General features: G+C 44.1%; 1 protein-coding gene across 17 annotated transcripts in view; it reads left to right on the top strand.

Annotated features, from left to right (window-relative positions):
• Positions 1 to 12,299, top strand: part of ADGRL3 (adhesion G protein-coupled receptor L3) — a 452,742-nt gene that overhangs the window by 288,783 nt on the left and 151,660 nt on the right. For all 17 annotated transcript variants that reach the window (XM_065405560.1, XM_065405559.1, XM_065405564.1 and 14 more), the window contains one exon: positions 582 to 685. In XM_065405560.1, coding sequence (XP_065261632.1) covers positions 582 to 685 — 104 coding nt within the window. The remainder of the gene's footprint in view (positions 1 to 581; positions 686 to 12,299) is intronic.

Here is a 12,299-nt window from a genome sequence, read left to right on the forward strand (position 1 = left end):
GATGGGGGGAGCGTGAGTTAAAAGGACCAGATTGCATCTTATTTGTAGCTATCAAACTTGGTGTGTTTCCATCCATGCGGTTCCAGGGCTTTACAGTGCCGCAGAATCTTCATCAAACGGCAGGGGAGAGGGATAGTGAGTCTGAGGGACTGATTTTGGAGTCACGGGAGGGCAAAGCAAAGAGAAAGCCTTGCCTGTTGGTTAGGGCAGTAGCCTAGGACTTGTGGGACCCAGGTTCACTTTCCTCCTCTGTCACGGGCTCCCTGTATGATCTTGGACAAGGCAAGTAGTCTGTCAATGCCTTGGTTCCTTAGCTGTGAAATGGAGATAATGGTACTTCCCTTCTTCCCAGAGGCATTGTGAGGATAAATACATTAAAGATTGTAAGGTGCTGGGATACTATAGTAATGTGGGCCAGACATATCTTCCCATTGAGGTCCTCAAAACATAGCTTACATGGGTTGCAAATGTTGGGTACACTTTCTCTCATTATGAAATGATTGAAGCCTGTGAAAATAAACCCTGGCTTATTAACACATTTGCTAGCAGATAATAGAGTCCTCCCTGTGTTGTCTTTTTAGGTGTTTCAACTTTCCTGTGTCTTGCTCCTGATGGGATCTGGGACCCACAAGGGCCGGACCTCAGCAACTGCTCTTCTCCCTGGGTCAACCACATCACACAGAAGGTAAAGTTCTACTGTCAAAGAACCTTCATTGAGCCTGTGTGCTGGGGTTTTGTCAGTTACATTGCATCATATTTATATGGCATCTCTGGTACCAAAGGTGACAAAGGAAACAGTGCTTAAACCAAAACATAATAATAACAGATGTGATGGCCACGCCAACAACTTGTGATGCCCTGGCGCAAAAGCAAGCCATCCTTGGGCTATAGAATGGGGTGGAGCAGGAATTTTAAAGGCCTGGTGCCTGTAGCACTGGGAGGATGGGGAGAATTGGAAAATAAGATTTAAACTAACACAGCCAATTAGAAAAGGGAAAGGAGAGGAGAGACCTTGAGTTTGAGGGGGTAAAGTGATACAAGAATGTTGAAATATGAGATTATCAAGAAAGGGATCTTTTCCCCTCATGTGTCCTAATGATTTTTCTGGTTCTTTGTAACCATAGAATAATCCTGTAATGAAATCTTTCCCAGTGACACAATTGCACAGTACAATTGGGTTTCCATATTGAAGACTGGCTCGCTATTTTCAATTTCTCTTAAGGCATGAAAGCCTAGTCCCTGTGAACGTTTCTGGCGCTTACATTCTGGCCCCCAGTGCAGTCAAACAATGGCTTTTGTTACTTTTGATCAGACTTTCCACAGCATGGAAAACTACAGAGAGAATAGTTAATGGGGATGTAAAACCAGCATTCCAGAGGAAAGGGAACTAGGAACCGGAGTATATTGGATTAGCCAATGGAAATAAAAACAATCTAACCCCTATCTTTTGACAAAGTTATATGATGAATGTTTTGTAGCTTTTCATCATTTATCAGTGTTAAAAGTACATTAACATGTGACAGTAAAAGCTCTCCGACTCAGAAACGAACAGGCCCAGTTTGGCTGCAATACACTGAACATTTTTGTTATCAGTGCTCAGTGGTGCTGTCAGCTGATTGCATTACAAATGGAGACCAGATGTGTGTTTACACCACAGAGTCTGCGGGCTGAATCCTTCTTATAGCAATTGATGTGAATTTATTCACTCCTTATGACTAAGTAAAAGTGTCCTGGTTTGACAAACTAGCTGTGCTGCTGCGTGTCTGAAGGATTGCTCTTCCGAGTAGGCCTTGCAAATGAACACTATGGGGAGACCCTGGAGGAAACAGCATTGCTCTTTTGTCTCTCTCTCTCTCGCACTCCTTTTTTAACTACCTTGAGGCTCAGTAACCTGGCCAGACCATTAACACAGCCACCCCCCATAGGTGGCATGACAGATAAGCTGTATCCTCTCCCTAAAACATGGCAGGATAATGATAGTACTGGACTGCTCTGCACACTGCAAGCATTGGGAGCCTGGTGCCCCTCGACTTTACTGCAGCACGGCCCGGACAGAAGGGTGGGTAACTCTCTCATGATGTGATCAGACTTGCTGATTAATAAAGACTGTGTTTGCTGCCATTAGCAGCTGTGCGGTTTTTATTGTATTACCCACTGACTTATCCCGGAGGGGTTAATATTACTCATGCTAGTCATAATTCATCTCGGCAGCTGGGAGACCTCTTGCAGCTTGCTGAAGACGGCTGGGCCATTAGCCGTTTGCGTGGGGGGGGGGATAATAACCTGTACTGATGAAATCCCCATCAAGATTAGACTTATTTTATTTCACACCCCAGATGTCATTTGGGCAGTAGAGTTGTTCCATTTCATTTGTGAGGTGCTTTCAAAACAGGCTGAAAATTAAGGGCCAGGTTTTCAAAAGTCCTCAGCACTGACGACGGGGCTTGGGTTCCCCAAAGCCATCTGCATCCAAGCAGCTCCATTCTTCTTCATGGGAGCTTAGCGCTTTGGAAGACTTGGTGATTTCATTAGGTGCCTAAGTGGGAGCTGAGCTCTTTTGAAAATCCAGCCATGTAGGGCCCTGATCAGAAATCCACTGAGGTCAGTGGAAAAACTCCCATTGACTGCAAAGGGCTGTGGCCCTGGTTTAGGTGTCTAAGTGGGCACTGCTGGACTCTTTTGCTAACCTGTCTGTAAAGGCCCAGCCACCTTGCTGCTCGGAATGCCTTAGCCTCTTGGATAAACCTCGCCATAGTTATTCATGGCTTTGTGTGTGTGTGTGTGTGTGTGTGTGTGTGTGTGAGAGAGAGAGAGAGAGAGAGAGAGAGAAAATTCCAGGGGTAAAATCCAGAAGGGCTGTTGCTAGGTGTGAGGGGTGGATGGGGAGGAGCCACTGCCAGCTTTCTCCTGCACTTCTCCAAAGTTGCAGAAGGAGCCTTTCATCTCCAGAGGCCACCCAGGGCCTTCCCTTCCCTGCTTTCCAACACGGCTGCAGCTGCATGTGATACATCCTGCTGCCCGGGCTCCTTTCTAGGAGCCCAGGGATATGGGCAAGGGGAAGAGCAGGCCACGGGAACTGAAGCCAAATCTGCTGCAGTGACAGGGAGCACAGCTGGCTCACCTCCCTACGTTCACTGATTGATCTCCATGGTTCTGTTCTCCCCTCTACCTCTCATGCCAGAGACGTGGGGGGAGCAGCACTGCTTGAAGGAGGTGGCAGCATTGGGAGAAATACTCCTTTGGCAGAGAGGGGCTCTGCCTGCATGCTCCCTCTTCCCGGCCCTCATGCTCCTGTCCCATTAGAGTTCCTCCTACTGTTGTCTCTGGGATCCGGGCTATAGAGGCAGAGGGTGGGAGTCCCCCATACAGCATTCAGTGAAACCGTTAAGAGCTTTAGTCGATCGGGCCTCTTAATTTTGTGTCCCTAAAAATAGGCTGGCCCCCACACAATAAAAAAACATCACTGACTCCTTATGCTTCTTTTAGGAGCATTTGCTCTTACTATGCACCAGCCATTGACCCACACAGAGCATAGTATTAAAAGTTTTACAATCCTGTATTAGCTTCCATTACAGTCATTGTGCTTGATGGGGATTCGGAATGGATATCCACCGCAGCAATTCATTGGCCTCCTGACATTTACTTTAACTCTATTGTAGATGCCTACAGTGCCCTCATAACACAGCAGGAGAATAAACTTGCCAAGTGTATTGAGTTATGCACTGCTACATGTAGTAAGAGGCAGCAGAAAGGTCATCTTTGGATCTGTTGCATTGTCCTGATTTTGAGGTCATGTTATCAGCCTTACGCTGTTTGTTTTACCGCTTGCTTTCATCAGTCACAGCCTTTCCGCCCAGTGTGTGATTTCTCTGAAGATGTCCCGGCGGCCGTTTTAGTTGTGGGTGCTGCCTGGGAGAACAACTGTCTCCTTATCTCATCTTCTAGCCGTGTGAAAAAACAGCCTCCTTTGCATCAGAATATTCTGGGCCATTTCTCTTAGATAGGAGCAGAAAGTAAACAAGCAGGAAACCAAAAAATGAATAAATAAAATACATTTAAATACAATTAACACACACACTCACACACATCCAGGGTACACAGCTTGCTTGTTCACATTACTTTATGTCAAATATGAAGACAGACAAAGATTTGTGTGTCACCTTAACAGTGACACCATTGCAGAAGCCTTAGGTGACCTATGCAAGAAAGAGGCACGTTTTTGAGCAAGGGAGATCGGGCAGGGACTGGGGGCAGGGCAGGGATTTGTGTGTGGTAGGAATTTGTTAACAGAGCGAGAAAAATGAGTTCCCTCTGCTCAGCCATCTCTCCCTCCTCAGCTTCCCTCCCTCTTTCCCCTCCACCACTGGCTGTTTGGATGAGGTGGGAGAAAACAGTGTTCATCTTTCTGTGCTCCTGTTTCTGTCTTCTCCAAGTCTTGGGCCCATTTGTAATGTTTGTATCGTGATCACACCTAGAGCTCCCAATCAGGATCAGGGCCCAAATGTACCAGGCACAGGATCTACAAAAAACAGAACCAAGCACATGGTTTTGTCAGCCTGACAGGGACAGCAGGAAAGCTACTTAGACGAGACATACTCACTGTTAAGGGACATGCTCCATAGGGCCAAATATGTAGTCTTTACTTTGTGCTTATTCAGTTATTGACACCAATGGGAATTTTACATGCATAAGGACTACAGGGGAGTCGCATTTTACGTGGGGGTTAGGTTCTGAAGTCAGCGCGTAAGGCGAAAATCGCGTATAGTCAAACGCTCATTGAGTGGAATGGCGGGCGGAATCGCCCACGCTACAGGTACAGTATTTAAATGGTTATTTTTCTCTTTTTTTTTGTTTTGCCGAGTGCGTATAGTTAAAACCACGTAAGTTAAATGCACCTATGATGCGACTCCACTGTATAAGATAGGGCTTTTCTACAAGAATTGCCTTTCTTTAGGAAAATAAACCTCACCCATTAAGGTTTTTTTTTCTTCCTTTGGTTTGTGGAACATAGCTTTCAAAATTCTGTTATGTTTCCCTAAGGAGTCTATGAGCAGGTGATGTTTGGGAATTCTCAACTGTGCTGTTGCTGCTTCACAGCAGTTACATAATGAATGTTAAGTGCAAGTTTGAATTAGATGGCTATCCAGTGTGCGGATGGACCCCAGAATTTTAAAGATGATATTCTAGCAGTGCACGTTGTAATGAATGTGGCTATATTCTTATGGTACAGGGAAGGTGCATTGTGGGACGTGAAATTGTGTGCTAGTTATACAGGTATTGGGATGCAATGCCAATCTTCATAGAATCATAGAATATCAGGGTTGGAAGGGACCGCAGGAGGTCATCTAGTCCCACCCCCTGCTCAAAGCAGGACCAATTCCCAACTAAATCATCCCAGCCAGGGCTTTGTCAAGCCGGGCCTTAAAAACCTCCAAGGAAGGAGACTCCACCACCTCCCTAGGTAACCCATTCCAATGCTTCACAGCACAGTGGGTGGAATCTGTCTATCTATGTAGGCATTTTTATTTGTCATATAACGTACTCAATACATTTCATAATTATACAAATTTCATGAAATTCTTTGCATAAAATATTTCAATTTGTTTGTCATTGATTCTTCACCTCTGGCCAGTCGAAAGTGTCTGTCTGTCTGTGGTATGTCTGTCTATCACTCAGTGTGTGTGTGTACACACAGACATAGGTGGGTAGATATACTATATCTATCATTCTCTATGCAGGGGTTTGAAACTCATTTTTGGAGAAGGCCAAATTCCATTTTATAACCTGGTCCCTGGACTGAGGTCTGATCTTGGGCACCTCTGCTACCCTTAAAGGATCTCCCATGGGTATGAAGAGGGGGTTGCACAAAGATAAAGTGTAGCTCATGGCCCTTGGGGAGGTTTTCAGATTCACGTAAGTGATGCCGGAGCCCATGTCATATTAACTTTTAATCCCTTAGCTACTTTTGAAAATCCCTTGCTTAGTATGGTAAGTAAAGCCATGGAGGAGTATGAAGTTGGCTCTTAAGTCCATGTTCAGGCATCTTGGCCAAAGTGCTGAGCAGCCACCGGCTCTGAATAAAGTTGGTGGGAGTGGTGGGATGTTCAATACTTTGTGAATGTTGTTACTGACTTAGGAGCCTAAGTGAAGATTTCCAAGTTCAACTTTAGGTTCCTAGTTTGGAAAATCCCAGGTAAACCTTTACTATCATCTTCATTATTAGGAGTTATGTCCTATTCAGCCTCGCTCAGTGGGAAAGTATTCTCACCTTAAGACCACAGCTATTTCTGCCCTTTCTCTCTCTCCTTTCTCCATTCTCCTTTCTCTGTCTTCGTTCCTCATCTCTCTCTCTTTGTTTGTCTCTCTTAATTTTCTTCCCTCTGCATCTCCTTCCCTGCAACTGCTCCCAGTCCCCACCTGCATGGGCTTCTCACCCAGCCTGTTCCCCGGTCCAGCTGATAAAATGATCGGCAATTAAATGGTTAATGATACCATGGAGAGTGTTGTCATTAGGTTTTAGAGTCAACACACACTCCAGTTATATGAACAAGGAGTGGGGGTGTCAGCATTCCCTCAGCTATTGCTTGACTATCTGCAGACTCAAGGGGTTCTTCTAAACTGCAAAGAAAAACCCGCTGCGTCGAGTCTCAGGGCCTGGGTCGATTGACTCGGGCTCATGAGGCTAAAATTAGCAGTGTAGACGTTTCCACTCAGGCTGGAGCCCAAGCTCTCAAATCCAACCAGGGGGAAGGGCCTCAGAGCCTGGGCTCCAGCCCAAAGTGAGAATGTCTACACTGTGATTTTAATCCCCACAGTCCAAGCCCTGCAAGTCCGAGTCAGTTGACCTAGGCTCTGAGACTTGGTACCGTGGGTTTTTCTTTGCTGTGTAGAGGTACCCAATAAGACAATCCTTGCTTCTAATTTGGAAGGTTAACTTCACGGTCATGAGGCCTAGAAACGTATTTGAAATGAAAGCATATGTAGGACACATGAGTGTATCAAACAGGCTAGGTGTTTGACACCTCTGATCAACGGTGTTTGTCTCTCTAATTTGTTTGTTTGTTCTGATTGTTATTGTGCAAGGCTGTGGGAGATGGCAGTAGTGGTCAATAGATGATCGTCTTCTATAGAAGCTGGACTTTGTGACTGCTCAGCGTAATAGATAGCTTCAGGCTGCACCTAAGTGCAAGCTCTGGTTTGCCTGCTGTTAGATATATGTGAAGTAATCATTAGATAATGTAGTTGCTGATTACAGTTGTAAACAGAGGTGGATTCACTGAAGCATTTTAAAGACAGGTTTTGACTATATCTGACTGTTGTGAATGGAGACCCGAGTGATGCCAGGAAAGTGACCCTAATGTTAACTTCATCTGGTGCAGAGGCCTTATGTAGTTGTAATAGTTTCCAGCTCTTACCTGTGGGTGGTTCTAATTTTGATAGAGTCCTAGCACAGCTTGAAGATTGTTGTGTGCTCTGGAAGAAAGTAAGTCATAAAAGACTCCTCTTCCGCATGAGAACGATAACAGCAAAGATGTGGTTGAGAAGTGTTTTTTATAGCCTGGAAGCTCAAGAGACATTTGTGTGATATTTATTTTTGGCCCCACTGACATATTTCCCCATTAGAAACAGGATGGCAGTGAGCTTTGGGGAAGGAAGTTTGCTGAGAGATGGTGAGCTAACCCTAAAAACAGCCATACGGATCTGCGAAGCAATGGAACAAGCCAAACTGCAGTTGCAAGCTTTCCATGAAGAGGAGAGTCAAGGAAGCACACATGAGGGTATCGCTCAGAGGGACACAAAGGACGGACATGAGAAGAAAACCCAGGGGGTCGCAGTCAGCACAAGGAAGAGCACAAAACCAGAAGGCAGGCTGATGTCTGTGTAGGAATTGACGAAGTGAATATGCACATACAGACTGTCTAGCGTCTGGCCAAAAGTGCAGCATTTGTTGTGAGTGCAACCAATTTGCAAACCCATGCAGGCAAAAGGAAAAGGTAAATGCTTTGAAGGATTACATTGATAACTTCAGTGGTGAAAAGCTGTACAGCGATTCCATATCGCAGTCGTCATTGGCAAAGACTGGCCTATTACCCTTAAAGCCCCAGGAATGGAAATTGCATATAAAGTGGACGCAGGTACTGAAATCAAGGTGTTACCGGTATGACTGTGACACATTCTGACTGAGAGATGCCAATTTATGAAATAAGCAAATATCTGAGAACACACATTGCCCTGTTTCTGCATCGGGAAGATGCCGTATCACCCTGATATATGACATACAGAGAAGTAAATGCTGAAATTGTTACAAGGGCTGGAACACATATCTTAGGCCTGGAATCAGGCTAGCCATTGGGACTGATGTTTATTGTAGGAAGACCAAAGACAGGGTAGGCCCACTGCTCAGTGAAGAGGGAGAAACAGTAACAGGAAACTTGGAAATGGCAGAGATGCTTAATGACTTCTTTGTTTCGGTCTTCACCGAGAAGTCTGAAGGAATGCCTAACATAGTGAATGCTAATGGGAAGGGGGTAGGTTTAGCAGATAAAATAAAAAAAGAACAAGTTAAAAATCACTTAGAAAAGTTAGATGCCTGCAAGTCACCAGGGCCTGATGAAATGCATCCTAGAATACTCAAGGAGCTAATAGAGGAGGTATCTGAGCCTCTAGCTATTATCTTTGGAAAATCATGGGAGACGGGAGAGATTCCAGAAGACTGGAAAAGGGCAAATATAGTGCCCATCTATAAAAAAGGAAATAAAAACAACCCAGGAAACTACAGACCAGTTAGTTTAACTTCTGTGCCAGGGAAGATAATGGAGCAAGTAATTAAGGAAATCATCTGCAAACACTTGGAAGGTGGTAAGGTGATAGGGAATAGCCAGCATGGATTTGTAAAGAACAAATCATGTCAAACCAATCTGATAGCTTTCTTTGATAGGATAACGAGTCTTGTGGATAAGGGAGAAGCGGTGGATGGGGTATACCTCGACTTTAGTAAGGCGTTTGATACGGTCTCGCATGATATTCTTACCGATAAACTAGGCAAATACAATTTAGATGGGGCTACTATAAGGTGGGTGCATAACTGGCTGGATAACCATACTCAGAGAGTTGTTATTAATGGTTCCCAATCCTGCTGGAAAGGCATAACAAGTGGGGTTCCGCAGGGGTCTGTTTTGGGACCGGCTCTGTTCAATATCTTCATTAACGACTTAGATATTGGCATAGAAAGTACGCTTATTAAGTTTGCAGATGATACCAAACTGGGAGGGATTGCAACTGCTTTGGAGGACAGGGTCATAATTCAAAATGATTTGGACAAATTGGAGAAATGGTCTGAGGTAAACAGGATGAAGTTTAACAAAGACAAATGCAAAGTGCTCCACTTAGGAAGGAAACATCAGTTTCACACATACAGAATGGGAAGAGACTGTCTAGGAAGGAGTACGGCAGAAAGGGATCTAGGGGTTATAGTGGACTACAAGCTAAATATGAGTCAAAGTGTGATTCTGTTGCAAAAAAAGCAAACATGATTCTGGGATGCATTAACAGGTGTGTTGTGAGCAAGACATGAGAAGTCATTCTTGCGCTCTACTTTGCGCTGGTTAGGCCTCAACTGGAGTATTGTGTCCAGTTCTGGGCATCACATTTCAAGAAAGATGTGGATAAATTGGAGAGGGTCCAGAGAAGAGCAACAAGAATGATTAAAGGTCTAGAGAACATGACCTATGAAGGAAGACTGAAAGAATTGGGTTTGTTTAGTTTGGAAAAGAGAAGACTGAGCGAGGACATGATAGCAGTTTTCAGGTATCTAAAAGGGTGTCATAAGGAGGAGGGAGAAAACTTGTTCACCTTAGCCTCTAAGGATAGAACAAGAAGCAATGGGCTTAAGCTTCAGCAAGGGAGGTTTAGGTTGGACATTAGGAAAAAGTTCCTAACTGTCAGGGTGGTTAAACACTGGAATAAATTGCCTAGGGAGGTTGTGGATCTCCACCTCTGGAGATATTTAAGAGTAGGTTAGATAAATGTCTATCAGGGATGGTCTAGACAGTATTTGGTCCTGCCATGAGGGCAGGGGACTGGACTCGATGATCTCTCGAGGTCCCTTCCAGTCCTAGAATCTATGTATAACAGGACTTGACTCAGAACATCATAACTTAAGTGGAAAAATGCTTAAACGATTTAGGGACGTTAACAGTAACATGGCAAGTGGCCTTAAGTCTGTGCGCCTTTTTTATCATATGTGCAGCCAGCACCTTTCCTGTGGCTGTGAGGAGCAACTTGCAGTGGAGGAACCTACAGACTCTGGGTGCATTCTGCTGGCAGTGGTTGGAGAAAACTTTTGGGCCTGAATATGCCAGCCTGAGGCGGGAGCTCTATCACATGCCAGCCAGACGTGAAATCTGGGGGGGGAAATGGCAGGGTTCAAAGTCTTCACCCTTCTGGATGCATCAGATTAGTTTTGGCAAATGTTCCTAACTCAAGAGAGTTCTTGATGGCATTTTAATGTCTTTTGACAGGCACCATTTCCAACGCCTCTATTTTGGTGTTTGTTTAGCCTCTGTTATATTCTATAGAAAGGTGTAGCAGCTCCTGGGCCGCATAGATGCTTTTATCATTTGGGACAACACAGAATAAGAACCCAATGACAGGCCTGTATAAAATTCCGTAGGTTGCTAGGGACAATGCACTGAAACTGAATAAAACGAAGTGCTGACTGCAAAGGAAGAGGACTCTTGTATTTGGCGGACTCATCTTCATTACAACCTGGAGACCTACTTTAAACACAATGACCTGTGGCACCTGGAAGGATACAAACACATGTGGCTTAGAACCACTGGGCTCACTCATTAACAATATGATGGACGTACCAACACAACTGCAGGAAGCAGTGGTATTTCTGAAACCATCTACCGGCTCAGCTCCACACACACACACACAGAAGAAGAAGAATTTTATAATCCCCAGTGACTCATTGAAGGTCACCAGTTCTTTTAGGAATTAGAGGAAATGAAAGATAAAAGTTTAAAATGAATTGTTTTAGAACAAAAGGGAGGAATGTGTGGAATAGCTGTTACCATTCTGCAAGGCTACTAGCAGTATCTGAAGAGGACAAGAAGTCAGCCACCATACTAGAATGCAGAGCTCTTTGACTGCTCATCAGAGCAGAGAGTGGCAGGCACCTTTTAAAAGTAGAATCTGGTCTCGGTGGTATGAGATGCATGAACAGTAAGGTTAAAATAATTTAATCCTTGAATATAAATTGTCATTGCTTCAATGGAAAGAACAATTCTCTGAAGATGAGTATATGAGCATCTTCACTCTGGTTTCATTAAATCAGACAGTCGTTGCTGTTGAATTGATGGTAGTTATTCATTTATAAAGACAGTTAATTGATTTACATGGAGACAGAAGCTCTGCCTGCTATTTCTATGTTTCTACCATCCAGCATTTAAATAGGCACCCAAAATGGGTGAACAAGAGAAATATCTGATTTTGTCTGTTGGACGATAATTTGATAGTGGCCCTTTCACCCTGGAGGGAATTTGTAACTTCGTTTATACCCGCTTCTGTACAATTTCCCTTCGCCCCTAGTACAAAGCCAGCAAGGTAAAACAGCTCAAGGTAAGGATGAAAGCCCAAAAAGGAAACAAATGTGCCAGGGCAATGCCAGGTTCAGGTTGGTTTAGGTGATACTGAGATTCAGGAGTCTGTTAATGATGCAGATATTAAAATCTCTAAACTCCAGTATAATCCAAATAGCCAATTTGCCGGTCCCTACTGGAGGCTCCTCTGTGGCGGCACAGGAAAGCTTGGTCCCTTGTCTGAAGTTGACTTTGTGTGTTTTCATGCTGCCAGTCAGAAGATGCAGTAAGCCATTAAATTCAAGCTTTAAGATTAAACAATAAAGTGATTGAGGTGAAGCACTCCCGCTGTTTAATATGGCTCCCAAATTGCAGCAATGGCCAACGTATTAAACAGCTCTTCTTTTCAGCAGTGCCTTGAATGACTGAATACGCTTCTACTTATTAAATCAAAGTTATGAAAATTGCTGTTTGTTTCCTAGTTAATGTGGGTTATAGCAGTCTCATTTTGTTCCTTTTTATGAGAAGTCAGTTTTGCTGAGGAGACCAGTAGCTGAAATGTAACTTCTTTCTTCATCATCAAGTAATCTGCTGGGCTTGAGAGATACTGTTATTTTGATGATAAGCTCATGCATAGTTACACATTGATTGTGCTAGGGCAGGTATTGAGATGTTACCGTATGGCTGAAGAAAACAGGAATTCCATTGTGTAAT

Source organism: Emys orbicularis, chromosome 5 (genome assembly GCF_028017835.1).
Source record: "Emys orbicularis isolate rEmyOrb1 chromosome 5, rEmyOrb1.hap1, whole genome shotgun sequence".
NCBI classification, from domain to species: Eukaryota; Metazoa; Chordata; order Testudines; family Emydidae; genus Emys; species Emys orbicularis.